This window comes from Camarhynchus parvulus, chromosome 11, assembly GCF_901933205.1.
Source record: "Camarhynchus parvulus chromosome 11, STF_HiC, whole genome shotgun sequence".
NCBI classification, from domain to species: Eukaryota; Metazoa; Chordata; class Aves; order Passeriformes; family Thraupidae; genus Camarhynchus; species Camarhynchus parvulus.
The window spans coordinates 227,795-252,022 of record NC_044581.1 but is presented as its reverse complement, the minus strand read 5'-3'; the positions used below and the strand labels follow the sequence as shown (position 1 = coordinate 252,022).

Below are 24,228 nucleotides of genomic sequence, written 5' to 3'. Positions count from 1 at the left end.
GTCTTTTGGGCCCTAGGTACAAATTTTATGATAACAGCAGAGGAGGCTGATATAACAGCTTTCAAATGTGAAGGTGCTGCTGCCAAGGGAAAAGGAATGGTTTGTTTCCTGTGTTTAAGACTTACTGGCTCAAAGAGCCACTAAGTTAGATCAGCAGCCTGGAACCTCAAGTCTGTGGGCTGCCTGGGTGCTTCTGAAAGCAGTCTGGTCAATCTGTCTGTTCATGCTGTATCCCCTGTTTTCTGGGAGCTCGGAGACAGGAAAAGGCCAACCTCGGTCCCTCCTGCTCCTGCTCATGTCAGGGCTGGGACCTGGGCAGGTTCCTGCCAGCCCAAACCGTGCTCAGTCTGTCATCTGCGTGTTTCGCCCCAGGTGCAGGGGGATGTGTGGCCCATGGCACAGGATGCAAATTCTGTCAATGTCTGATCACTCTTTAGATCCCTGTATGGTGAGACACAAGCAATCATGTTCTTTTGCTTAGTGTTTCATGAATAAACCTGGACATAAAAAACCCTAAACCCCCAGTGACAAGGATAAACAATGGAATGGCAAACAGCAACATAACTTTGGTAAGATGCTGTCAGGACAGCAAAGCTGTGGAATTCCTGTGGAATTGTTTTCCTCCTGCCCCTCTTTCTTATGATTTTCCTTGGTTGAAAAGGGAGGAGGAGAGAGCAGATTCTAACAGTTACAGGTGATCCATCTCCACAGGCTCCTAAAAGCACATTGATCATTTTCAATTTGGAAGCTTTTCTGTAATAAAACTGTTTTGTTGTAGCAGACAAGTTTGGGGGTGTTTATTGTGTTACTGCCTGTTGGAAGACCTGCAAAACCCTTTTCTAGCATGCTGAGGATCCACGGCTCTGTCATCCAAGGATCCCCTTGCATGTGCACTGCCCAGCTCTGGCTCCACGAACAGCTGCCCAGCTGCCCCTGCCCAGAGTGTTCAGAGACATCAGCAGATAGGAGTGCTCTGAAAGAACAGGAATAGAGGAAAAAAGAGATTGGGATAAATCAGGTGGTGACTTAATCATTATCTTTTAACAAGATGCAGAAATATTCCTCTGCAGGCAGTCATGAGGCAGTAGGTCCACTGCCAAATGTCCCTTCTAATTCTCTCATTTAAAAAGTAAACATGACTCTCTGACATGCTATAGCACAAGTGCCTCTGCAGCGACGCCGTGCAAGGACTGACCAGGGAAGGAGTTCTGGGTTCCTCAGGTTATCTCATTTCTGTCCTCACAATGCAAATGTTCAAATATTACTGGTCTTTGCTGCAGACCCCTTCCTTAGAAATCAGGGGTGGAGTTTCTGGAGCTGTTTAAACCTAAATAACTGACCATGCTAAAAGGGAGTGTTCCAGTGTTCCTCTCAGCTTTGAAATTTGTTCCTGCACCTCCCTTGTGCTGGAATCAGAGCCAGAGCAGAGGCAGGCTGGGTGCTGATGTGGGGTAGCATCCCATGGGAGGTGAGAGGACATCCTCCTCCTCCTCCTCCTCCTCCTCCTCCTCCTTGGAAGTTCTCCAGCCTGTTAGGTCAAACACACAGTAAGGCACTGCATGGCAACTTTGCAGGGTGCTCTGCTCTGGCATGCAGGGTGGCAGGGTGGGTTCTGAGCTCTTTTTGGCTCTGAAGGCTCGAGTGCTGCAGCTCCCAGGCGGTGTGACAGCCACACTGTCACACTGTCCCTGTGGAGACACGTGCCAGGGGCTGAACCAGCAGCCCAGGGCCACAGGAGTGTGTTCAGCAGGAGCCCTGCTCACAGGCTGCCAAGATGATAAATATTCCTTAAAGAAGACCATTAGGTAAAATAAACCCATCTTAATATACATGGGGAGCATCTATAACAAAATATGCAATACACACATGTATATTTACTGTATTTAAACCCTGCATTTGTGAGATGGACTAACCCAAACCCTAGCACTGCCTTTGTCTGAGGTATGCTCAGAACTGCTCAATGGGGACAATGCGCTTGGGATAATCTGTACTTGCTGAATTATGTTCCTGTTCTGAGTTAGGTGTGCAAGACACAGTACACAAAACACCAGTTCTCCTCAGAATGTGACCTAGCTGGTCTGTGTGGCCTTTGAAATGTGCACTTCAGGCTGCTGGAGATGAGTCTGTCATGGCAGCATAAAGCAGAGTTTTGGCTTTCAGAGGCACACTGTCCCCCCACAGCCCTGGGGCAGCTCTGGCCTGCATCACTCCCACCCTGGAGCAGCTGCTCTCTAAGCCCGAATCGCTCATTCTCCATCCACAAAGTTCTGGCTCCAGCCATGGACAACAAACAGGCTCTGCACACATGTGTGGGTAGGGAAGATGTGCTTGGGAAGCTTGCTATGGCTCAGATGTGACCCCTGGAATGCCTGAGAGGACAACTGAGAGGACCCCCTGAGTCAGTTCCCTTGGTGCTGACTGAAATCACGGGGCTCACACTGAGCTGTGTGTCACAGCTTGTCATTCCCTTTCTCCTGGGGTTTCCCGGCCTGAGGGATGCACGTTAGCTGCCTGACTAATGCCTGAATCTCACCACACAGAGATCTGCAAAATGCTCACAGGGCAACAGCAAGCACACCTGTAAACAGCACACCTCTTTATCAATCAGCTGTGAGTCTGATGCTTGCTTGGGCACACAGGTATTCAATCCATACTCATACTGGAACTCCTCACCTCCATCCTGCAGGTCAAAATGCTAGGAATATGCCAGTAAAATGTGCTGATAATTCTCATCCTGTAGCATTCTCTCTGAGCAGTCTGTCTCTTCCTTGTTCTCCGTGTCCTCACAAAGAAGGAAAGGGTTGGGGCGCTGCTGACTTTGCAGCAGCTCAAGCAGGTGCCAACCAGGCCTTGAGTGGGATGGGACTGGGAGGAGAGAGTACAAAGGATGTGTTAGAAACGTGTCCATCCTGGTCCCAAAGGAGGGTGGGCTCCTGCATCCACACAGGGAGCAGGGAGAGCCACAGCTGTGTCCAAAGTGGCTCCAGGAATGAGGCTGGCTAAGGTGTCAACATTAGAAATGGATGGTAATGTTGAACTGGCCCTGTGATAGACAAGGAAGAAGGAACTTCAAGTTTTAGCAGCACAAAAACCCACAAAACACCTAGGTGGAAGGGAGGGAGTTGGTTGTGAAGAGGGACATCAGGAGGTGTGAGTGCAGGAGGGTGCCTGGAGATGAGGGAAAACACTGAAGGAGCAAAGGACCACAGGGTAAACAGTAACCTGAAATACGTGTCAAATGTGGGCCCAGTGAGCTGTGCCATGAACTGATGTGTCCTGATGGGCCTGAGGGGTTGAGCCGAAAGGAGATGGGCACAGCACCACAATCTCAACAGCAGAGATGGGGGCACGCCAGGAGCTGGGCTGTGTGTCCTGCAGAGAGCTCATCCCTGCAGTGGAGGCCACTGGAAAGCCCCAGTGTGCTCCATGACTTCGGGATTGTAGGGAAGGAGAGGGATAGAATAATATCTGGTAAAATCACTGGGGGATAGAAACCTATTTGAGGGTGCAAAATGTTGTGGTGTGCTGGTGTGGGGAGAGGTGAGAGCTGGGCTGGAGGAAGGGAGAACAGGGAGGGAGGAACAGTGAAGCTCAGTGGCTGCTGTCCTGGTTTGGGATCGTGCTTAGGGATCCTCACAGGGCTCAGTCAGTGCTGGAGCTCGTGCTGACAGCAGCAGCTCCAGCAGCACAGAAACAGCAGAATTTGGTTCTGATGCTCTCTGGGAGGTGCCACACTTTCCTGTAGAAACCCCTGAAGCTAACAGGCTCTGGGCTCGAGAAAGAGAAACCACTCAAGCAATCCATCTGGAACTAATGGGGTTTATGCCTTTGATAGGGCTGGGTTTTTTCATACACCTTCTGTAGCCTTTGAGTCTGCTGAGACCTGAACCTTGCTATAATCATCTCCACACAGGACAACAAAGGTTGCTATTTAACCCAAAATTTAGTCTGATATACCCTCCCTGGCAAATAAGCTTGAATAATTACTGCAAATTATTTTAAAAAAATCTGTCTTAATTACATCTCAGAGGATGAAAATTTCCCACCTTGTCTGAGCGCAGAAAGAGCAGCTGGCAAATGGAGGTTTCTCTCTGTCTGCTAAATGGAATCTGTTTTCACCAACCCCAGACAGTTCTTAGCCTGCCTATTCTTCTGTTAATTAGCGCTGGCACCTCATGAGGACTTACCTGAGGCAGGAAGGAGGCAGCAGCCATGCTCCTTCCCCATCTCTGGCAGACCTGGCTGCTGTGGGTCAGCTCTGGCTGCTGCCTCGGGAGGAACGGGACCAGTGGGGACTGGTGTTTCAGGTGGGTCTGAGCCCTCTTGGCTTGCAAAGACACTGAATTCCAAACAGGCATGAATGCCTGAACCCCTTGGGAGTCTTATCCACCTCACCAGGCTTGAAATTGTGGGGACAGCTATTAGGAATCTGCCTGAACGTGACCAAAGCCATTAGTCCACCCTATATTAAAAATCCCTTCTGGGCCTGGGCTTGACTGCACAAAAATATAAAGTAGTCTGGAGAGTCTTTCATCTCCCCTACTAACAGAACAGCAACCTCCTCACGACTGCTGTGACAGATGCCTGTTGGAAAATGAAACCTGTCTGTTTCATGCAGGAAAAAATGCCCATTGCTACCATCAGCTGCCGTTTCCCCCAGTGCTGCCAACAAAAAGGTATTCCTGTCCTTGGGGTTGGCCACCACCCATCTGTTCCTCTTGCACAGTCCCTGAAAATCTTAGTTGTTCCTTGCCAATGTGCTGTGTCTGTGATGGAGAGAGCTCTGCTCTCCAAACTTGAGTCTGGATGCTCCACAGGACTGCTGGGGACAGGGAGGTGGGAGCTTGGGGAGGGGAGGCAAGGGCTTTGCTGGGAGGGGGCCTTAATCTGAATCAAAAACTTTATTTTTGTGGTAAATGGAAGATTAGCTTCAATAAAAGCTAAAGAGGGAAGCACCTTGAACTGTCTGAAAATTCCTGAACTTCCTATTAATAGATCTGTGTTTAGAATAACTTGAAAAATTGAATTTCTCCAAGCACTGAATCATGTGCATTCCCATTAGTGCTTGGCTGTCTGCAGTCTCACAGCCCCATCTGAGTCCATCCCTCCTGTGCTGGCTCTGGGGTCAGGGTGCAGCCAGAACCTTCATGGGCTCTGTAGCATCTCAGCTGTGGAGATTCATCACTGGCCTGGCGATTTTATAAAACATTTGTGTTCTCCATACTTTATTAGTCCCTGACAGACTCAATGTTTATAACATACTTCTCAGCAAGCTGTTTGCAACTCATTGCCCTGCTTGCTTTATAGTCCATAAATATTTAATTCTTTAATAAACTGCTTATATGTAATATCAAATGACTGATGTACTTCTCTCCCCTCTTCAGCAGTGCTACTATTTGCAAAACAATTCTTTTGGTGTTTTGAATAGCAATATATTCTATATATGCTTGAATTTCCTTTTCCTAACTAGCAATTTCTTCAGGGTATTTGGAGAATTGACAAACAACACAATGGCTCCTGCAGAGCTCTGGGAGCTGCCCTTTCCTAAAGTCTCCATGGGGAGACTTCCAAATGGTCAATTGACCATTCCAAATGGCTGCAATCTGTGTGTCCTGGACCCTGGGGGTGATATTTCTGGTAGTATTTCCCAGCTGTGCATGTCAGGCAGTGGCAGGAACCCCTTGAGCACGTTGGGCAGAGCAGGGTGTCCTGGGTCAGCATCCTGCCTCTCCTGCGCTGCACCCCCACTCCTTCTGCCTCTCCCACCGTGCTCCATGCTCATTTTCCCAGCACAGAGCACAGTCTCCTTCCTGCTCCCCTTTGGTGCCACTTGTGGAAAGAGTGGCTCTGACCGGGTTTGGTCCTACGCTTCGTTCCGTCCTCCCTGGGGTTTCTCTACCCGAGGAGCAGGCAGCAGGCTGCTGGACTCCCCTGCCCAGTCCCCAGCCTTTGGGCTCCTCTTGGAGTGCAGGATCCTGTCTGACAGGCAACGGGAGCAGGAACCTTGAGGACTGCAGGAGAAGTGTCAGCCAAGAGAGGCCATGGCTAGAGCCATGGATCTGCCCTGCAGCCTGCTCCATGTCTGGGTCAAAAACCCCTCTGAGGCTGTCAGCCAGCCATTGTCAGGGTGAGGGGCTGCCCCTGGCTACACCAGGATCCATGGACAGACAGGACAGGCCTGTGGAGCTGGCAGGGAGGGCTGTCCATCAGCATGGACACAGAAGGGATGGTGACAGTGCACCACCAAGTTTGTGCCTCCCAGCCTGTCTGTGAGTCCTTGTCTTACCCTGCATCTTGGGGCAGGTTTCTGCTCAGACTTTGCCCTTTAGCCTCTTCCCTAAGGCTCATGGCATGCCAAGGCCCCATTAAGGACTGGGCACCCTGCCCTGCAAACACCAGGTGGGGAAGGGCTCAGCTCCTGGAATGATGACAAGGGCGTGGTGGGGGCATGGCCTTTCTGTTGGTTTCAGTTGTTCCATATTCCCAGGCTCTGTTTGGTCTGGACACCCTGGTACGGAGCTGCTTTCAGGCTGGAGACCAGAAAGATGGGGCAGAGCCAGGTGGCACCATTGGGGCTGGCAGTGTCACACCAGCAGTGTCACAGGGCTGGGGGCAGGAAGCACTGGCTGGGTAGTGCATGGGGTAGAATAGATTTTCATTGAGGACCCTTCCAACCCAAACCATGCCATGATGTGATTCTATGATCTGCTGAGATCATGGCTGCTCTGCTCCTCACAGACAGCTTTGGGCTGCTCACTTGGATCTGGGCTGGTTTGACTGCACATTCCTTCTCACCAGGGTGGCAACAAGCATTAGCCAAGCCCTGAGAGGCTGCGTGGGCATGGGCAGGACATTCACACACAGCTGCTGACCCAGGCTGCCACTGGGTTATCCTTGATGTCCAGAACGTTTGCAGGTAGTTTGTAGTGGCAAGCCCAGGTTTGGAAGTGCTGCCCAGAGGCCGTCCCGGTGTCCTGGTTTTGATCAGACCTGGCAGCTTGTTGCCTTTTCTCAGTCTCCTGGGCACCCTTGCAGAAGAGGGAGTGCAGAAGAGACACATCTGTTGAGATGTGGGAAGGAATGGAGAGGGGTGACAGCTGGATGGGGCTGTGGTCAGGAGCCTGAACAGCGTGGGGCAGCAGCTGCTGTCTGCACCCTCTGCACTTTGGTCCCTGGGCACAGACTGGAGTGTAACCCTCCTGTCTGGGGTCCTTTGAGGCTGGCCTGCCTCAGGCCTGCTGGTTACTGTGTGCCTGGGGCTCACAGCCTCCTCCGGGCTCCCTCACACCCCTGCTCTGCCTGTGACAAGGGGCACACCGTAAGAGACAGGGGGGGCACCCTGCTCTGACCCCCAAGGCACTGCTCAGGAGCCTTTCTGGAGCCACAGGCATGGTCTGTGCATGCCCAGAGCACGGGGCAGAGGAGGATTCTCTCACAGTGGGTCCCATCTGCAGCTTTTTGAGTGGAGAGGAAAACAGTACTCTCTCCCTGGGACCACATCTTTCTGCAGCTCAAGTCCTGCCCAGCACCAAGGGTGTGAGGAGGCTGTAGAGCTGACCAGGATCAGTGCAGGGCAAACATGAGGCACAGATCCCTGAGCTGATGTCACACAGCTGCTGTTGACTGCTGGCTCACTCTGCCTCTCTTTGTTCCCTCCTTGCTGATGGTGATGGGTGCAGGTCCCAGTCCAGAAAAGCAGCTGAACAGAGCAGCCGAGGGCTCCTGTTCCCCACACGTGTTTGTTCTCATTGCATCCAGGTACCATTCATCACTCTAGGAAAATGGTGAGGGTGGATCTGACCAGCTCTGGACTCCCTGTCCCCAGCAGGCTTCCTGGTGGCACAGTGGCCAGAGCTGCTCTGCCCCAAGACCCCGTGTCCCACTGACCTGTGGTGGGGACCCCACAGCCACTGTGCCAGCGTTCTGGCCCCTGGGAAGCGTGTGCCAGCCTGGCATCAGTGACCTGTTGTCACTCCATCGTTGAGCTGTCATCAGGCCCCTCCTTTGTCACTGGGCTGCAGCACTCAGCTTCTCAGCTTCTCCCTCTGGTTCCTTGTCTCCTGTCCCCCTTCCACAGCACACTCCTTGGTGTTTCTGAGTAGCTAGGAATCATCCAGGCAGCTCCCAGCACTCCAGGTCTCCAGCAGCGAGCATGCCAGGTGCCCTGGCTGAGGATGAGTGATGATAAATAAGCAAATCACATGGTGGGCTGAACGATTTCCCCAAATGAGCCTGTTTGTCCCAGGCACAGTGCAAAACCCTCTTCTCCTTGGCGATAACCTTTCTGTGTGCTCACATTATGCATGTATTCATGTGACTTCCTCTGCCTCACTGCCACCTCTTGATTTGAATAAAAATAATTTATGTGGACATTCCTTCAGTCAGGATTTCCCCCCCAATAATATTTCGTTGATGCTCTGAACCCAAATGGGGTCGTTATGCTTTTGCATATCATTAGGGCTTTATGAAGAACAACAGCGACATCTGCATGTGCCGCAGTGCCACAGAGATGGGGAAAATACAGAAAACAAACCCCAAACGAGCTCCAAGCTCATCTGGCTCTGTCTTTCCTCAGTGCCTTTGCCTCTATCACGGACACAAGTAATTGTACAGTGTAATCACATCACAGCTCATCTGAATATTCATAACCGACACAAAGACTTGGAGGAGAAGTGGGGAGGAAAAGGAAGGTAATTTAAATATAAAACAGCATTTCATTTGGAAACAAAGTTCCCCATCCAGCTCAAGAGATTGTCTTGGTACTGATTCTGTCTGTCCATCTCCCATACAGCAGCGTGGGCAGCCACAGCCCCCGCTGGGCAGAGAGAAAATAAAGCACAACAACAAACAGCGGCAGGACTGCCCCCAGCCAAAGCATGTTTGAAGAGTCACCAACGGTGGCTAACCAGCTGCTGGTCTCCAGGAAAGAAACAGTCTATTGAGGGAGCCTTATAAAGACCCCAATTAATATGTTGTGCATGTATAAGATCTACAAAGAGCCCACTGTATTCCTCCCCCCGCAGCCACCACCTTCTCTTCCTGATCAATGCCAGTGGAGAAGGATCTGTGCTACCAAATAATTGATTAATCACTTCAGTGGTGAAAACGCCCCTCTCCAAAATAGAGAAGAAAAACAAATACAAAAAGAGGCAACAGTTTGCTAATTAGCGTGTAAATTACCGCTGGTTCCATCCTGCTTTGTGCCTTTAAAAAGGAAAAGAAAAGGGAAGAGTAAATATAATCCCCATCTTAATGTATATGCTGTCTTCATTTCTTTTGTATTACTTTGGTATCCTTCACCAGTATGAACACAGCAGTGTGATGTTGAAGCTGTGGCTGGCTCTGCTAGTTCGTTCCCCAAAGAGCTCCTATTTCCATTCCACTGGAGCTTATATTCCTTTAAATGTCTAGCGCGGCATCATTTCCCCCTTTCTAATACATCACTCTGCTGGAATTAGAAGAATCCAAGGTTATATCCAACTTCAAAGGTTTCCAAGTCATCATGATTTTAGCAAAAGTAGAAGACAGATCATGGAACAAGTCCCTGGCTTTTGAAGATAGGCATCACAGGGACCTTCCTCCCTCTGTCTCGCTCTCGCACTCTCTCCCCCCAACTTTGTACCTCTCCAGCTCTGAATGTCCCGCGCTAGCGTGGTTTAATGATATGCAAATGAAATATGCATAAAACCATTCTACTGTATGATGATTAAACACTGGAGACATTAGCCGCCGACGCTTCACTGTTTGACTATAATAATCTTCCCCGAGCATCCACTTTGATTGCAGAGTTATGGAAACCCATAGCAGTTGGCAGAGAGGGAGTAAGAGGGAGCGAAGCAAGGAGAGGTGCAGGGATGTATCACCCATCTCTGCATTTATCCCACTCCAGGAGACATTTCCCCTCTTTGTACTGCGTTCCTACTGCTGTCTTTTGTAATCCATCCATGTCGGTCGCACCAGGGCAATTAACGGGAAAAACCCTCTTTTCTCTTAATGTTTCAAAGCTCATTAGCCAAACGATTATTCCTCATTAACAGCGAAAGCTCATTCATTAAAAGAAAAAATATGCCCAAAAGATGCCAGCACTGTTAATCCTGAGCCCTGTAGCTGGGCTGTAGATCCCATGCTAGTATTTTCCATGCAGAAGGGAAGTGCACCAATCCAAAAAAAAAAAACACCAGGCAAAAAGAAAACATTTTTGAGTTTTGTAAAATCCGCAAGAGAGGCAATTAATATTCCCATTGTATGACTTTATTTTTTGTCTCTCCCTTTTGTCTCCAGTGCCCTTCCCTGGCTCAGCGCCCAGTGCCAACAGAACACCTTGCAGGATCCTCAGCAGCGCAGACAACGTAAGTAGCCAGCTGTCCCCTGATGCCCTTGTCCAGAAGCCTGCGCACCCTGCGGACCCCGTGGAGCGCCCACACGCCTCCTTCCCTCGCTCGCCCTCCGAGTGCCACCTGGGCTTCACAAGTAGCACCTTCCAAATCTCTCTGTCTTCAAGTTTGTGCATGTCTGTGTGGCATCCCTCCTCCTCCTTCACTCCCATAGTGGATCTCGTGAAGGGCTTCAGATCGGCCCCATTCATCTCCCTGGTGATAGCAGTGAATGTAGATAAATCTCTGCTGCCTGCTTGCTGCTCCAGTATGATTTTTATTTTGTCTTCCGTGTACACCTAGGTCAAAAAGTGGGATGTATAGTGACGGTGGGTGAGTGTGTGTGTGTGTGTGTGTGTGTGTGTGTGTCTCTTCCTCAGTCCCTGTCGTTCTCTTGCACTGAGGCACACAAGCACACATCTCCCTGCGTGTGTTACACGCGTGCACACACATAAACACCCGCACACGGACGCGCGCGTGTGTGCGCAGAGCACACAGACATCTCCTCACCCCACTGACACAGCTCCTGTGCACCGACCCCAGGCGGTGTGTGCTGTGTGTCTGTGTGTCTGTACGCACTGTTCCGTGTGCGTGTGCATACACAGGCATCTCGCTACACCGTCAAACATTCTCTCTCCTCCCAGCAGAGGCTGTGTGCAGGCTGATCCTGCCCTGTGAGAGCGGTATTCCTTCCTCCCTTCCTTCCCTCGGCTCTTCGGAGACCTTCGCGTTCCCTCCTCGGGGTCCCTCCTGAGCTGCAGATTTGGCACCTTTCCCTGAGGTTGTCCAAATGGCAAATGGCATCGGCCGGAGTTCACATTCTTGCATCTTCTCTGGGCATTTCTCCCTCCATGTCGACTACTCCCTTTTGTTTGTTGTTGACTGGGCTGGGTGTGGTTGGGGTTTTTTTGGCATTAATTGTAAACGAACCTGAATGGCAAAACACGCCAACAGCTTGCGGGGAAAAAAAAGCCAAAAAAAAAAAGCAAGCCCCACACAAACGCCTTCTGCTGCGACAGATGCCCATGTTGCCCCTGGCATGGAGAGCGGGCACAAGGGGTTTGTTGATGAGGTTTTTTCGATTGCTGTGTTTATTGTTCGCATTTCCCTTTTCCATTTATTTTTAAAGACTCCAAGATGCCGGCCTCGGCTTGGAACGGAGCGGTGTCATGGCGGAGACGACGGCCTTTGTCTCGCAGGGTGTGAAAGCATCCGTTGTGCTGGCTCCACTGCGGCAGAATGATGTCTAAAGGGGGGAAAAGTGCTGGAAGTCCGAGTAGTGCGGCGCTGGCGGGGGAGCCCCATCCCCATGGTGCGCGTCCGAGGAAGGGCTCTCGGCGGAGGAGCCTGGTCTGTAATCCTGGCACTTGTGCCTCCGGTCGCTGCCTGCCGCTTGCTCCTGGGGCTCTGGATAATCTCCCTTGGCTCTACGGCACTGTCTGGCCCGCGCTCAGGGCCCCCGTAACATATACCCGCTGCCGCGATCGCAGGGAGCTGTGGCGTTGCCACTGAATGGATGGCACTGTGCCAACTCCGCTGCCATCCGCCCTTGCAGCTCTTTTCCTCCCTCCTCCCTCCCGCTCTCCCCTCCTCCTCCTCCTCCCGTCGACTTGATGTTAATTAACACACGGGTTAATTGATTTTAAAAGCTGAAGAATTACAGTTAAGTTTTCCCACAGGGTCCGGCCGCCTGGCACGCTGCGCCTGGCGCGGGGGCGGCGGCCGGGCCGGCCCTGCCAGGGCTGCCGGAGCCGGCCGGGCGGCTGGCACCGCTGCCTCGTCCTTCCGACACATCGCCGCTGCATTCTGCTGTAAACAGCCGGCACGAGCCCTGCCTCGGCTCTGCCAGGCACCTGCGTGTCAGCAGCAGCGCTGCCGCCGGAGCTGCGGCACGGCAGCCCCGGGCCCTCGGCAGCATCGGGCGGCGCACGGCCCCGGCCCGGGCACCCCGAGGGCAGCGAGCCGCGCCAGCGGCCCCCGGCCGCCGCCCGCTGGTCCTGCCCGCCGGAACTCGGCTGCCCTCGTCGGCTCCGGTGTGCCGCTTGGGGTGAAGCATCAACACCAAGGCAAAGTTAGTTTGTTGTGATTGCGAGAGAAATAACCCATCTGGGCTTAGGGTTTTCACTCTCCCTTGCCCCAGTGTGCCGCTGGTGAGGGTGACAGTGTGGCAGGAGGAGGCGCAGCAGCGCTGGGAACTTGCTGCTTTCACCTTCCTGTGCTTTCATTTTATTTCATTTTGTTTTTTAAAAGCATGAAGCAAGTGAAGCGACAAGAGGAATCCATTATGCAAATCAGGTTACATTTGCATAATGTCTCATGACTGGAATATGCAAATGAGTTGTATAATTTATGAGTGCCAGTGTCTGTCTAAAAGTGTTTCCCAGAATTTATAAAAACTGCAGCGTGGAGAGGCAGCTGCTGGCTGCCCTGCCAGGAGGGTCCACACTTGCTTTGCAAAGTCCGCCTGAGTCTGGGAGTGCAAACGTCTGGGAATGGGAGCGGATCCCCCCTTCCCACCCTGTCCTCTTGCTTTATTTATTTCCCATTACTCCCTCCACCACGCTCCCACCTGCTCCCCTCGAACTTCTCTGAGGAGGCCGGGCCCGGGCAGCGGGCCGGACGGACGGGCTGGATGGACGGGCAGCCCCACAGGTGGCTCAGCCGGGCTCCCTCGCGTCCCTGGGGCTGTCACCGGCCGCAGAGCCCGGCGCTGCTCAGGTGAGCGAGCTCACGGGCACGGTGTGCGCTCAGGAGCCGCCCGGAGCCCCTCAGCGCCCGCAGAGGGATGGATTCCTGCTGGTTTGCTCTGTGCCAGCTCCATCCCTGCTCGGATCTGAGCCCTGTGACCCTGGGGACAGCTGCAGGCTCAGCGCAGGGCTGGCACTGCCAGCCGAGGGACCCGGAGGGTCCTGCCCAACGCCACGGTGTCAGCACTGGAAAGGCTCTGGAATATCCGGACATTCAGGCAGGTATTAAGACATTTTATTTTCTTTTCTCCCTCTTCTTTGCATGTCTGGTGACATGGGGAGCACCAAGAGGGTGCATTTGGGATCTTGCACCTGGGCAAGCCACTGTTTTGAGCTGTCTGCACAGGGATAGATAATAATGTGCAGGTCCGTGGAAAGCTGTGTGGACCACAGCCTGCCACTCTGGGCAGCATCTGAGGAGAAGCAGCAGGATGGGAGAACCCAGGGGTCAGGAGAGCTCAGTGTCAGCCTTCCTCAGCTCTGGGAAGTCCCTGAAAGGGCTTTTGGGCAAGAAAGTGTGATTTGCTGTTCTCAAGAGTCTGTTTCAATTGGAGAATGTTTGTCTCCCTGGTTCCAAATCATTTTTGGTGTTAGATGTCTCCAAAGTGAAGAATCTCACACTTTCCATCATTTTCAAAACACTGTGGCTGTGCATGTGGTTTGTTTAGTGGATGCAGGTACAGGCTGTGACAGTGGCAGCCACACTGAGCATCCCCAGGACAAAGCAGTGAGTTCATAGACTGTGCTTTTACCTGTGGCTGCAGATTTCTGGTGTGGGAATATGAAGAGATCCTCCACATCAGGTACAAGGCAAACCATCATGTAGTCTGTGTGATGCGCCAGTGAGAGGCAGCAGCACAGCCAGGCTCTGCAGCATCTTATGCTTGTTGCTGCTCAGGGTTGGTGCCTGCCCCTGCACCCAGGGGTGACTGAGCACCCAGGGGTGACTGTCACCCAGCACCCAGGGGTGACTGTCCCCATGCTGGTCCTTGCTGGCACAGAAAAGCAGCTGAGTCTGACCTGGAGAAGGTGCAAGGGCAGGGAACAACTGGTGTGTCCCCCTGGAGGTAGGGGGCTTTGTGGAGAGCAGGAAGGGCTGAGAGCAGTGGGAGGAAGTGGGATGGTGGCCCTGGGAAATTTCCCACAGCTCCATGATCAGTGGATCCATCCTGCAATGCCAGGAGTCAGAGATTTTTAACCTCAAGACAAACCACCCTGTTTCATTAGTCACAAAGGCTCCTGCAGGCTGGAAAGGAGAGAAGGATGTCTGCTTCCCTGTTGGGGTCTTCAGTGTAGCACCAGCAGATCCTACACTGGACTGGTGTGGTCTTCCAGATGGGGACCAGGGATGGGCAGGCTGTCAGGGCTGCCCAGCACCAAGGCTGGGCCATGGCTGGCAGGAAGAGCTCTTGCTGTGGGGCAATGTGCAGGTGCCAGGGGTACTCACTCTGTTTGGGGAGAGCCCATGCTGTGTCTGGAGCTGCCCCAGCGTGTCCTGGGCTGCATGGGGACCGGTCTCAGTCTCACTCCTTGTGCCAAGGGCTGCATGGGGAGCTGGTCCCAGTCCCCATCCTGCTCTGGGCTGTTCAGTGGGCTGGTGCTGGTCCCCAGCTCACACTCTATGCTGCTTTCTGATATTTTTATGAAACATCAAAACACATGAATGTTCTGTTGTGGTTTTGATGCTGCACCAAGGGCTGGAGAATATTTAGGGATGAAAAAGCTTTTTTGGGTGGGAGAAGGAAAGGTCATCCAGAACCAAAACCTCTGTCTGCCAGACAGGATTGTCTGGTCTCTGTAGGTCAGTAACAAGGGACAGCTCATGGGGAACCTCTCACACTGCTGCTCGTTCATGGTCTGGGTTTCTATTGAGGTGGTGGCTTTTGCCAGCTGAACAGAGCACACCTGACAGATTCCTGTTGCTCTCTTCCAGAGTTCTCCTGTGGTTCCTCACCTGTGGCATTGGAAGAATTCCCTGCAGCTCCATCCTTGAGACTTCCTGGGCCTTTGTGTGCAGGACTTGCTCTCTGGCCCTCAATGAGATAAATTGTCTGAAACACAGATCCAGGGCCTTGGATCTGTGGCTCCTCTGTGCCTGGGGCTCCCCAGCAGAGCACAGTGAGCCATACTGGCATTGCCTGTTGTTATCATTTCCAACAAGGGTTCCCATTCAGCTTAGAGTCACTCCACCTCCTGCTTCCATGCTTCCAGTACCGATGCTGTTTGAGCAGTAGGATACAGAGAGCCCCCAGGAAGCTGCAGCTTCCTTGCCACCTCTCCTGGGCAAGGCATGCACCATCAGGCAATGCCAGCCTCGGCTGGATGGATAATCCCAATTTTCCACTCCTGTTGATGCCAAGCTCTGTGGCAGTGGCAGCTGCTGATGCCGATGCAATGACCCACATTCTGAGCTGGCAGCTCTTTCCCTGCCTTACTTAGTCTTCCAGAAGGAGGGTGACATACAGACAGACTCTAAGCACTGTCTGAGCAGGTCCATGAGGGCACCAGTGTGCCAGCAAAGAGCATCAGCCATTGGCATCACATCACCAGCCTCGGCACACCTGATGGATGTGCCCAGCATTAGGAACAGCATTAGGAACAGCTTGCCTGCATGGGCCTTTTTGCCTGATGGTTATAGTTAAAAACAGTTCTAAGCAAAGCGTGTAAAATCTTTAAATCTTTAACAAATCTCTCATAATTCCCAGCTAAATAGATTAAAGCTGACTGCAGGCTTTAAAAAGAAGCAAGCTGATCACTTGCAGGACAGAGAAAATAAATAAAATTAAAACAATCACAGTGTAAATGTGCAGCTCCCATGTTCCTGGTGCAGATAAAATTAGGGTGGCAGGATGGCAGCCAGACCACTGGTGCTGGTTTGATGGAGGCAAAGATTCAGTGAGATGAGGCAATACAGCACAATTCTGTATCCAAAGAATTACTCAAAAGCATCAAAGATGCTGCAGGCAGATTTTATCAGGATGCTGCACACCTGGGGAACAAAGTGGTGCTGTGTGGACAGCTTCTTCAGCAAAACAGGACAGGCTGCTGAATTCCCAGGCAGAAATCAGGATCCTTGTTAAGATTCATCCTGGTGTTAAGGTCCTGAGCATCAGACCAGCCTGTTTGTGGCTCTGGTACTCTCTTCACAGTGCTCACTGCAGCTGATGTGTGTTTGTAAAGATAGCTCAGATTGGAAATTATATGGTTAAATATCTTGGCTCAGTGGAATTCAGCCACTTAGACTTTTCTTCAGTGACTGAAGGAGCAGATTTTGTAGGATTAGGCTCCTATCTGGAGAGATCTGGTGTTTCTGTTCCTTAGAACCATGTGTTCCTTTCTTAAGTGTGTATTTCAGTGTAAGGTAGAGGAGCAGCACTGGCTGCAGCTGTCACACACAGGTGGAAGCCCTCCAGCCAAGCCAGCAGTGCTGCTGCAGGTGATCCCTGCGGTGACTCGGCAGTGCCAGTCAGTGCCAGCTGCTGCTCCCCTGTCTGCCTGCTCACACGCTGCCTGTGGCTCCTGCTGCCCAGGCTCTCTGTCGCCCTTTCTCCTGCTTTGCCCAGCCTAGTGGTGCCCACTCGCTTTGCCAGCTCAGTGATTCTGTTTGCTTTGCTTTGCCGCTGTCACTGTGCTGTCCCCAGACCCAGCGCTGGGACTTTCTGCTCCAGTACCTACAGATGTGTCTCAAAGGAAGCACCATGATGACCCCTGCTACAAACCACAGCAGGATCTCCTGCTGCTGCCATCATACACTTGAATGGAAGCACTGGTGTTTGATCCTGAAGATCTGGGATAGCAGCAGGTTCTTGGGGGTTGGTGGTGAGCCAGAGAAAAGGGTGATGCAGGACAAATCTTCTGAAGGGACAAAGGCTGCTCACACTCACGAGCGTATGCCCAGAGAAGGGGGATTTGGCACTCCCCCACTTTGGCAGGTGGTGTTTGGCTCTTTGAGAGCAGCTGAGATTTGGGAGGGTTTTGCAAACTGGGTGGGTGGTCACGTCCCTTGTCCCTCTCCCATCCTGTGAGGTGAGCAGAACAGACCTGGCACAGGTGACTCAGCCTGGGTCCTCACTGCTCAGAGAGCTTTAATGGCAGAAGGAAGAAGCTGAAGTTTCCAAAGCTGCCCCAGAAAAGGGCTCCTAAAATGGTGACACTTCTGTTCTAATGAAGTTCAGGATGGAGATGGCTCAAAACAAGGATGGGAGGGTACCCTGCCTTAGCCCAACTCTGCCAAAATGACAAGAGGTTCATGTTGTTGCTCTCAGGTGACCGTAGAATATTGTACTCAGATACTGTACTGAGGTGACATCTGCTCCCCTTCCTCCCAAACAGGCAGCTTCCTCACCCTACAGACTGCCCCAGGGCACAATAAGTAGGTTAATGCCTGCTTTAGGGGTAGCCTGAGGGTGAGGGCTCTCTGCAGCAATAGCAGAGTGAGGTTTCCTCTGTGCCTGTGTGAGTTCATGTGTAGGGATGCTCAAGGCAAATGAATTCCTACTGCTCCCATTGCATCACTGTGTGCCTCTTCCTCCTTCTTTGGGATGGTGATGCTCCTTGGGATGACAGAGCTTTGATTTTAGTTCTGCCAGGCTCATATGCTTTCCTTTGCATGGTTTTTCCATTTGTCATTTGTTCTTCCATTTCCCTGCTTCCCAGTCCTCATTCTGGCCAGGCAGGGAGTGGGAGCTCCAATGGTTGTGTTGGCCATGCCTCATGCTTCTCATGCCTGTTTCTTCTATGGCCAGACTGGCTTCCAGAAAGGAAAACAAACCAAAACATGTCATTCGTTTTGAATTACAAATCTGGGTGTTCAAAATGCATGAAATGAGAAATTTCAGGTGCTTACTGCAACATGAATCCACCTGTGTTGGACATGAGTGGCATTTCCTATTTATGCTCAGACTCTTGAATACAAAGTTAAAACAGATGTCAAGGCAGTTGTGGATGGGGAAAATAGCATCAGGTTGGAGAACAGGGAGGGTTTGGTGTGTTCATCATTACAGACTTTGGCTGTAGCAAAGGAAAGTTAAAGAGGTGCCTAGAACCAGGTATTCAAAATTAATTTCTTATTTGTATAGTAATGTGTGAAGTTCCTGTGTTTAATTTGCATGTAAATATTGACTTATATTGTTACATAAAAGTAGTATTGACATTTTCCATGGAAAGATTCTCTTTTTGATTGCTTGACATTTCTTGGCCTACATTCCCAAACCACAGGACCTGCCATGCTGGTGTGACTCAGCCCAGCCTCAGGTGTGAGTGCCTGTTCTTTGGTGGCCTGCTGTGTGCACAGATCCTGCAATGGAAATGGATCAGCATGTGGCAAACATGGTGGGTGCTTGTCATGTGAGGGGTTCCTCACCCCTCTGTTGTGGAACCTGAAAGTGTTGGTGGATGGCAAGCAGTGGCTCCAGAGCTGCCTGGAGTGGCCTGGGGTGGCCTTTAGTGCCAGATGCAGCCACAGGGGTGGAGTGGTGGTTGTGTCACTGGAGGCAGCACACAGGCCAGGATCCTTGCAGACAGCTCCTTGTCGTCCGCAGCCAGAGCAGGAATGTATTTCTTTGTGGAATTGCTGAGCACTCACAGCTTTGCATTAAACATACAAAGTGCTATAAAGTTGTTAAGTGCATCACAAATTAGAGCTAGACGCCTTGAACCAAAATTAGAGGACAAGTCTTGCTCTTGAGTCTCTCTGTGTCTTTACTTGGCACTTGGAAAGTGCAGATGATGAAACTTTTTTCTTGCAAGGGTGTTGAGATTAGGGACTGCCTTTGGAGAATGAGAGTGATGAATGTCATAGAAATGTCACAAGCAGATTAATAGCAAAGTTCTGTGAGAGGTTTGAAAAGTGGGCACTAAATGCAAGTTGGAGCTGGAGCCACACACTGAGCTGTGGTAGGAAGCACTGACTGATGCCTTTTCTGTGCATGTATGAATTAATAAGTACAGGATAGTGTGTGATGTGCATCAGAGCCCATAGCAAATGCTTATGCAGAAGATCCCAGATTATTTTGGCAAGCTTGATTCTGTCATATCCAATGTTCCAATAATGTCTTGTAATTGTAGTGTTTTTCTAAAATAGTTCTACTGTAAGCGCTGTTCATAAATTGAGAAATTCCATCTGCACTTGTGCATGTTTCCATACTTAGTCCACCTAATGAGAACTGCGAGGTTCATCATCCTTTGAAAGCTTTCTCAGTAGTAAATGTGATCAGAGACACCAGAGCATTCTCTTGGCTATCAATCTGCAGATAATAGAAGGTCCATTTCTTAGGTACACACAGAAAAGGAGAAGAAGAAATACTGGCTATGACATAAAATGAATTGTCTTCCTCCATGCCCTTGTAACCTAGGGCATGTAGTGCAGGCTGCCAGCCATCGCTTTGCAGATTTAGAAGTGCTGGAATCTCTCTGTCTGTAGCAGGCTGCCTGATGGATTGGTGAGTAATGGACTCAGGGAGTGCATTACCAGCACCCAGACTAATGGCTAGCACTTGCCCATGGCTTTGGCTATAGATCATCCTCTGTGCTATTCATAAGCTCTTGCCAGTCTGTCTCTGGCACTCGTGCTGCTGCTGTAACACCGTTTGCCTGAATCATTCTGCACCAGCTGCCACACTTCCAGAAGGTGAAGAGGGGAGGAGAGTGAGTACCAGCTCTCACTCTTTGGAGGACAGGTTAAAGGATAAGGTGATGGGCATGATACTCGCTCACCCAGTGTTGCTAGCACAGTAGCCTGGAAAATGCATTTGAGTTTGCTATTCACCATGAGGCACTGTCCCACCACTGCCTGAGGAACCTGTGCCTGGGATCTTTTCTTTCCTAGGCAGACCAATGTTATGGGTCATGGCAAGATAGGAAGGGGAGGGAGAGGTGGTTGGGGTGCTGGGTATGCCTCTGACATGGCTTCTGGAGTGTTGGAAGAAGTGTCTGGATGGTGCTGTCAAGATTTGGCTGTTTGTGAGCTAAATGAGATAAAACCAGCCTTCAAAGGCAAAGACCATCTCCAGGGCTGAGCTCTGGGCTGGCTCGGATGGACAGGGTAGGTGTGTGCAGAGGGGAATGAATTGCTTCAGTCCTGCCTGGCTCAGGAGTTTTTACTCTTCCTTTAGATTCCATGACATGAGTAGGACTCCAGGGTTGTGGCTTCCTTGTGTGATTGGGATGAGCTGGATTCCTCTTTCCTCCTGTCACTTGGACCACTGCACAGCCATGAGGAAAGAGCAATCCAGTCAGCTATTGGTTTAAACTGGGGACCCACCCCACAGCCAGGGGTGTGAACCTGTTCCAGTTCCTGAGTGCAGCCCGATCCTATTACTGATAGTGGAGGTGTAAGAATTGCTCTGCTATTCTGGGCTCTCTGGCTTTGTATTTTTTGCAAGTTATTTAAATAAATTTCTGCTGTTTTTCTTAACATATTCCTGATGAGTTTTTGGAAAGGGATGAAGTCTTCATCTAAGGAATTTCCTCTACAGCAGTCATAGTAAAGATTGCTGCTGAAACCAGACAGCAGAAACAAAATTGTAAAAACACTGCAGATGAGGGAGGGACGTTTTTCAGTTCCGGGAGTCCTGTGCAATAAGAAATAGCCCAGACTGAGCAACAAACACTTTACATTTTCTAGTACTACTTTACTTCAGGTGTTAGGGACGTTGTGCCTTTTAAGAGGATATTAACAATGGCGCAGATGTTCTTGAGGAGCTAGATATTACACTCTTTTAGAGAAAGACCTCTTTGTACCAGGGCTTTCATTTAGGCACTTCATAGGAAGTTGGGCACCTTTCCATTGCCGGGAGCAAGGAGCAAATTCTGGTTCTTTGCATTTTTCAGATTAATTCCACCAAAAGTCACCATTAATTCACCAGAACTCTGGGGGTATTTTGGATACTGAAACAGGTGGCAGATTCAGATTGTTGCAAAGAAGGGTGATGCTGCTGAACAGGAGAAGCTAAACCCAGAAATTCCCAGTGAGCATTATCCATCAGTTTATTTGCCTGCTATTTTGGGAAGTGTTTCTGGTAATAAAGCATCATCAATCTATTATTTCTTTTGGCCAATCTCTCTCAGCCTGCCTATATAAAACTCATTGTGGCCTATATTTAACTGAGAATAACCTCTGCTTATTTCCTCTCTTCCACCATGAGTTTTATTCCTTTAACAAGCACAACAGCATGCTGCTCCAGCTTCAAAGAGAAAATTAATTCCGTCCGCAAAAGGGTCAAGTGCTGGAAAGTGCATAGCAATGCAGTTTGCATGGCAGGATCCAGGAGATATGATGCTAATAAGATTCCAAGATGAGAACAGCAGACTGGCTCTGGGGATTCAGATGAAGGGTTCTGTAAATTTTAAAAGAAATGGTCTCCAAAAACTAATGATGTCTGCTTTCCAATTCATTAATAATGTGAAGCAGGGAGATGGGAGTGAGAACAGGCCATGCTTTGAAATATCAGAATGTAACGAGGAAAAAACCAGCGAGAGCTCATCTCACCGGGGTCATAAAGCTCGGAGGAGCAGGCGGCTGCAGGGGAACACAGTGTCGGTGCCTGGAGGGAAGGAAATTGCACTCTGTGTTCTGCCATCTGTAATTTATGCACAGACTCTTAGACAGCATTGATGTAAAATTTCTATGCAGAAAAAGATGCAGTTGTATTGACAGATCTTTTTCAACGGTCTTGTTTTAGGTGACTTAGTACGCAGGATATTTGATGAGTTTTAAAAACAGATATGAATTACCTTAGCATGTTTACAAATGGCTTTTGGTAAACCTTCTCCTTCACCTTTCTGCATTGCATGCACGAAACCTTAAGCTTGTTTGTAGTTAATATTGGAAGAAAACCCCTCAGGCAAAGCCTAATGAACTGAGGGCAATTCTGAGCTTCCCTCTGCAATATCTTGAGAGCCTTTGCCTTTCCAAGGGCTCTTGGACATATCGTGTGACCTTGTTGCTTTGCGTCACGACAGCCTTGCACTACTGCTGCAGCATTTGTTGGTGCTGCTGCTGTGCTGACATGATGCTGGAGTCTCTCCCTTGTGCCTGCCAGGGGCAGCCAATGGAAAATGTCTGTGCCTGAGCACTTTCCTGAGTGGGAAGTTGTGAGGCAGCAGGATTTGGCTCTGGCTTTTATTCTGACAAAGCTAGCATGATTGTACAGTGAGGTTAAAGTCTTCCTCCTATGTTTTACTTTAAGCTCTGTGATACTTTTCCATCTCACCTTGAAACCTGTCAGCAATGGTGACGAGGTTCTGCCAGAAGCTCAGTGCCATTGGGAGCTCTCCTGGGAGGGGGGCTCCACTGGCAGCCCTCAATGTGCCCATGGGGCTGCCACTGCCATGAGTGTAGTCATTTTACAGCTTCTGCTTCCCCTTCCTCAGCATCCAGCATCCATGTGATGCTCACAGAGGCTGCACAGATCCATTGCTCCTGAACACCAGAGCCTGTGCTTGTCACTTCAGTGTGTGCCCAGTGGCAGGTGTTTCGTGTGTCACCCCCTGATTCTCCAGCCCGAGCTGAGGGTGCTGCAGCGAGGGGAATCTTTGCACCCTTTGCCCAGCAAATCAGGACGCAGCGAATCACGCAGGGAAGATTTACATTATCTGAGCTGCCTAGGAGCAGATTTCTTGTTTCATCAGAAAACCCCGACTTTTCCACTGATGCAATCCAGAGCTCTGCCAGAGGGACTGTCTTGGTGGTGTTCAGATGTTGCCACATGATCCCTTTTCCACTCCTTTTCACACACAGTGTGTGAAAACACACATTTTCCCAGCAGTGCCCTTTCCAGTGCTTCAAACCAAGCCAGGCTGTCTCATTATTCCTCATGACAGGTGTAAAAATGCTGGATCCACAGCAGAAAACCTCTTGTGATGAGGAAGCTCTCACTGCAAATAATAAGCCAGATTTCTGTGGAAACCTGCACGGTTCCAGACCCTGGACAGGCCACAGATTCTACAGCAGGATTCTGTTCTCATAACAGATACCCAGAGTCAGATTTTCTTTTAACTTAGTATGAAAAGCTATAATGCAGTCAGCATGATGCTTCTTGATATGTTTATTTTTGTACTCCATTTATTTGTTTTGTTCTCAACATCTCCTTCCATTGGAAGGGAATTTTCTATACCACCTGTGTATGAGGAGTGAATGGGACTTAAGGACTATGGGATCAAGACAGAGGTCAGTTGGGGTTTTTGTTATCTGAGTGGAAACGGGCACCATTTACAGCTGTGAATTAACACTCTAACTGGTATTTTCCATAGAATAATATTTACATTGCAAAGTTGATATTTTTAAGCTTAGTCTTTAGGTTTCAGTATTACCAGGCTTTAGAGTCCAGTGAAGTATTTAATTTCTCATTACACTTAGTGCTTCACCTTCTGTCTCCAAACTCAGAAAAAAATATTTATTGTTTCAGTAATATTCCGACAATATTTTATTATTTTTCTCTGAAGCCAAAGGACAAAAATAATTTAATTTCCCCAGCATGAAGATAATGCCATGAATCCCAGCTCTGTGGAGGGAGCTGCTCCACAGGACTGCTCAAGAGCCTCTTCCTTGTGCACAGACTCCCTCGGGCTTCTAATTCTTCTGTGTCTCCCAGCTTTGATTCCTCCTTTCTCTTTGCCTTATTTTTCCTTTTGACTACTTTTCTATGCTCTAAGGTCAAGGGTTTTCCCTATGGAAGGAAAAAGTTTAGCCTTTCCCAGCCTTTCCCACACCATTTGGCCGCCCGGCATCAGCAGCCGCACAGCAAGGCTGGCAGTGCTGGGGCACACAGGCAGGAGCAGCAGCGAGGGGCTGCCCAGTGCCCTCACCTGCCTGCACGTGAGGCAGGGGGGTGTGCTCCCATCCTGGGGCTGCCCTTCTGCACTGTGACAATGTGCTGGAGCTCTCTGTCTGAGGGAGCTCGGGGAGGGGAGAGGGAAAAAGGCTGTTAGATCTATCGCTGGCAATTTAGATTCAGAGACATTTCATCTGCAGTTCCCTCAAGTGTTGAATTGAATAAAACCAGAGCAGCAGTGGAAAAGGAGGTGGGGGAAGGGCTCCAAGCACTCTTAGCTAAACAAAAAGAGACAGGCAGCTCATAAAAAAGGAATTGCACCCTTGAGTTGAGAAT

The 24,228-nt window shown here is 50.2% G+C and overlaps 1 protein-coding gene across 1 annotated transcript in view; it reads left to right on the top strand.

The window, feature by feature from the left end:
* Window positions 1-24,228, top strand: part of LOC115907706 — an 83,701-nt gene that overhangs the window by 38,798 nt on the left and 20,675 nt on the right. Inside the window, exon 2 of the mRNA XM_030955737.1 lies at window positions 10,282-10,349. Within this exon, the coding sequence (XP_030811597.1) occupies window positions 10,282-10,349 (68 nt within the window). The remainder of the gene's footprint in view (window positions 1-10,281; window positions 10,350-24,228) is intronic.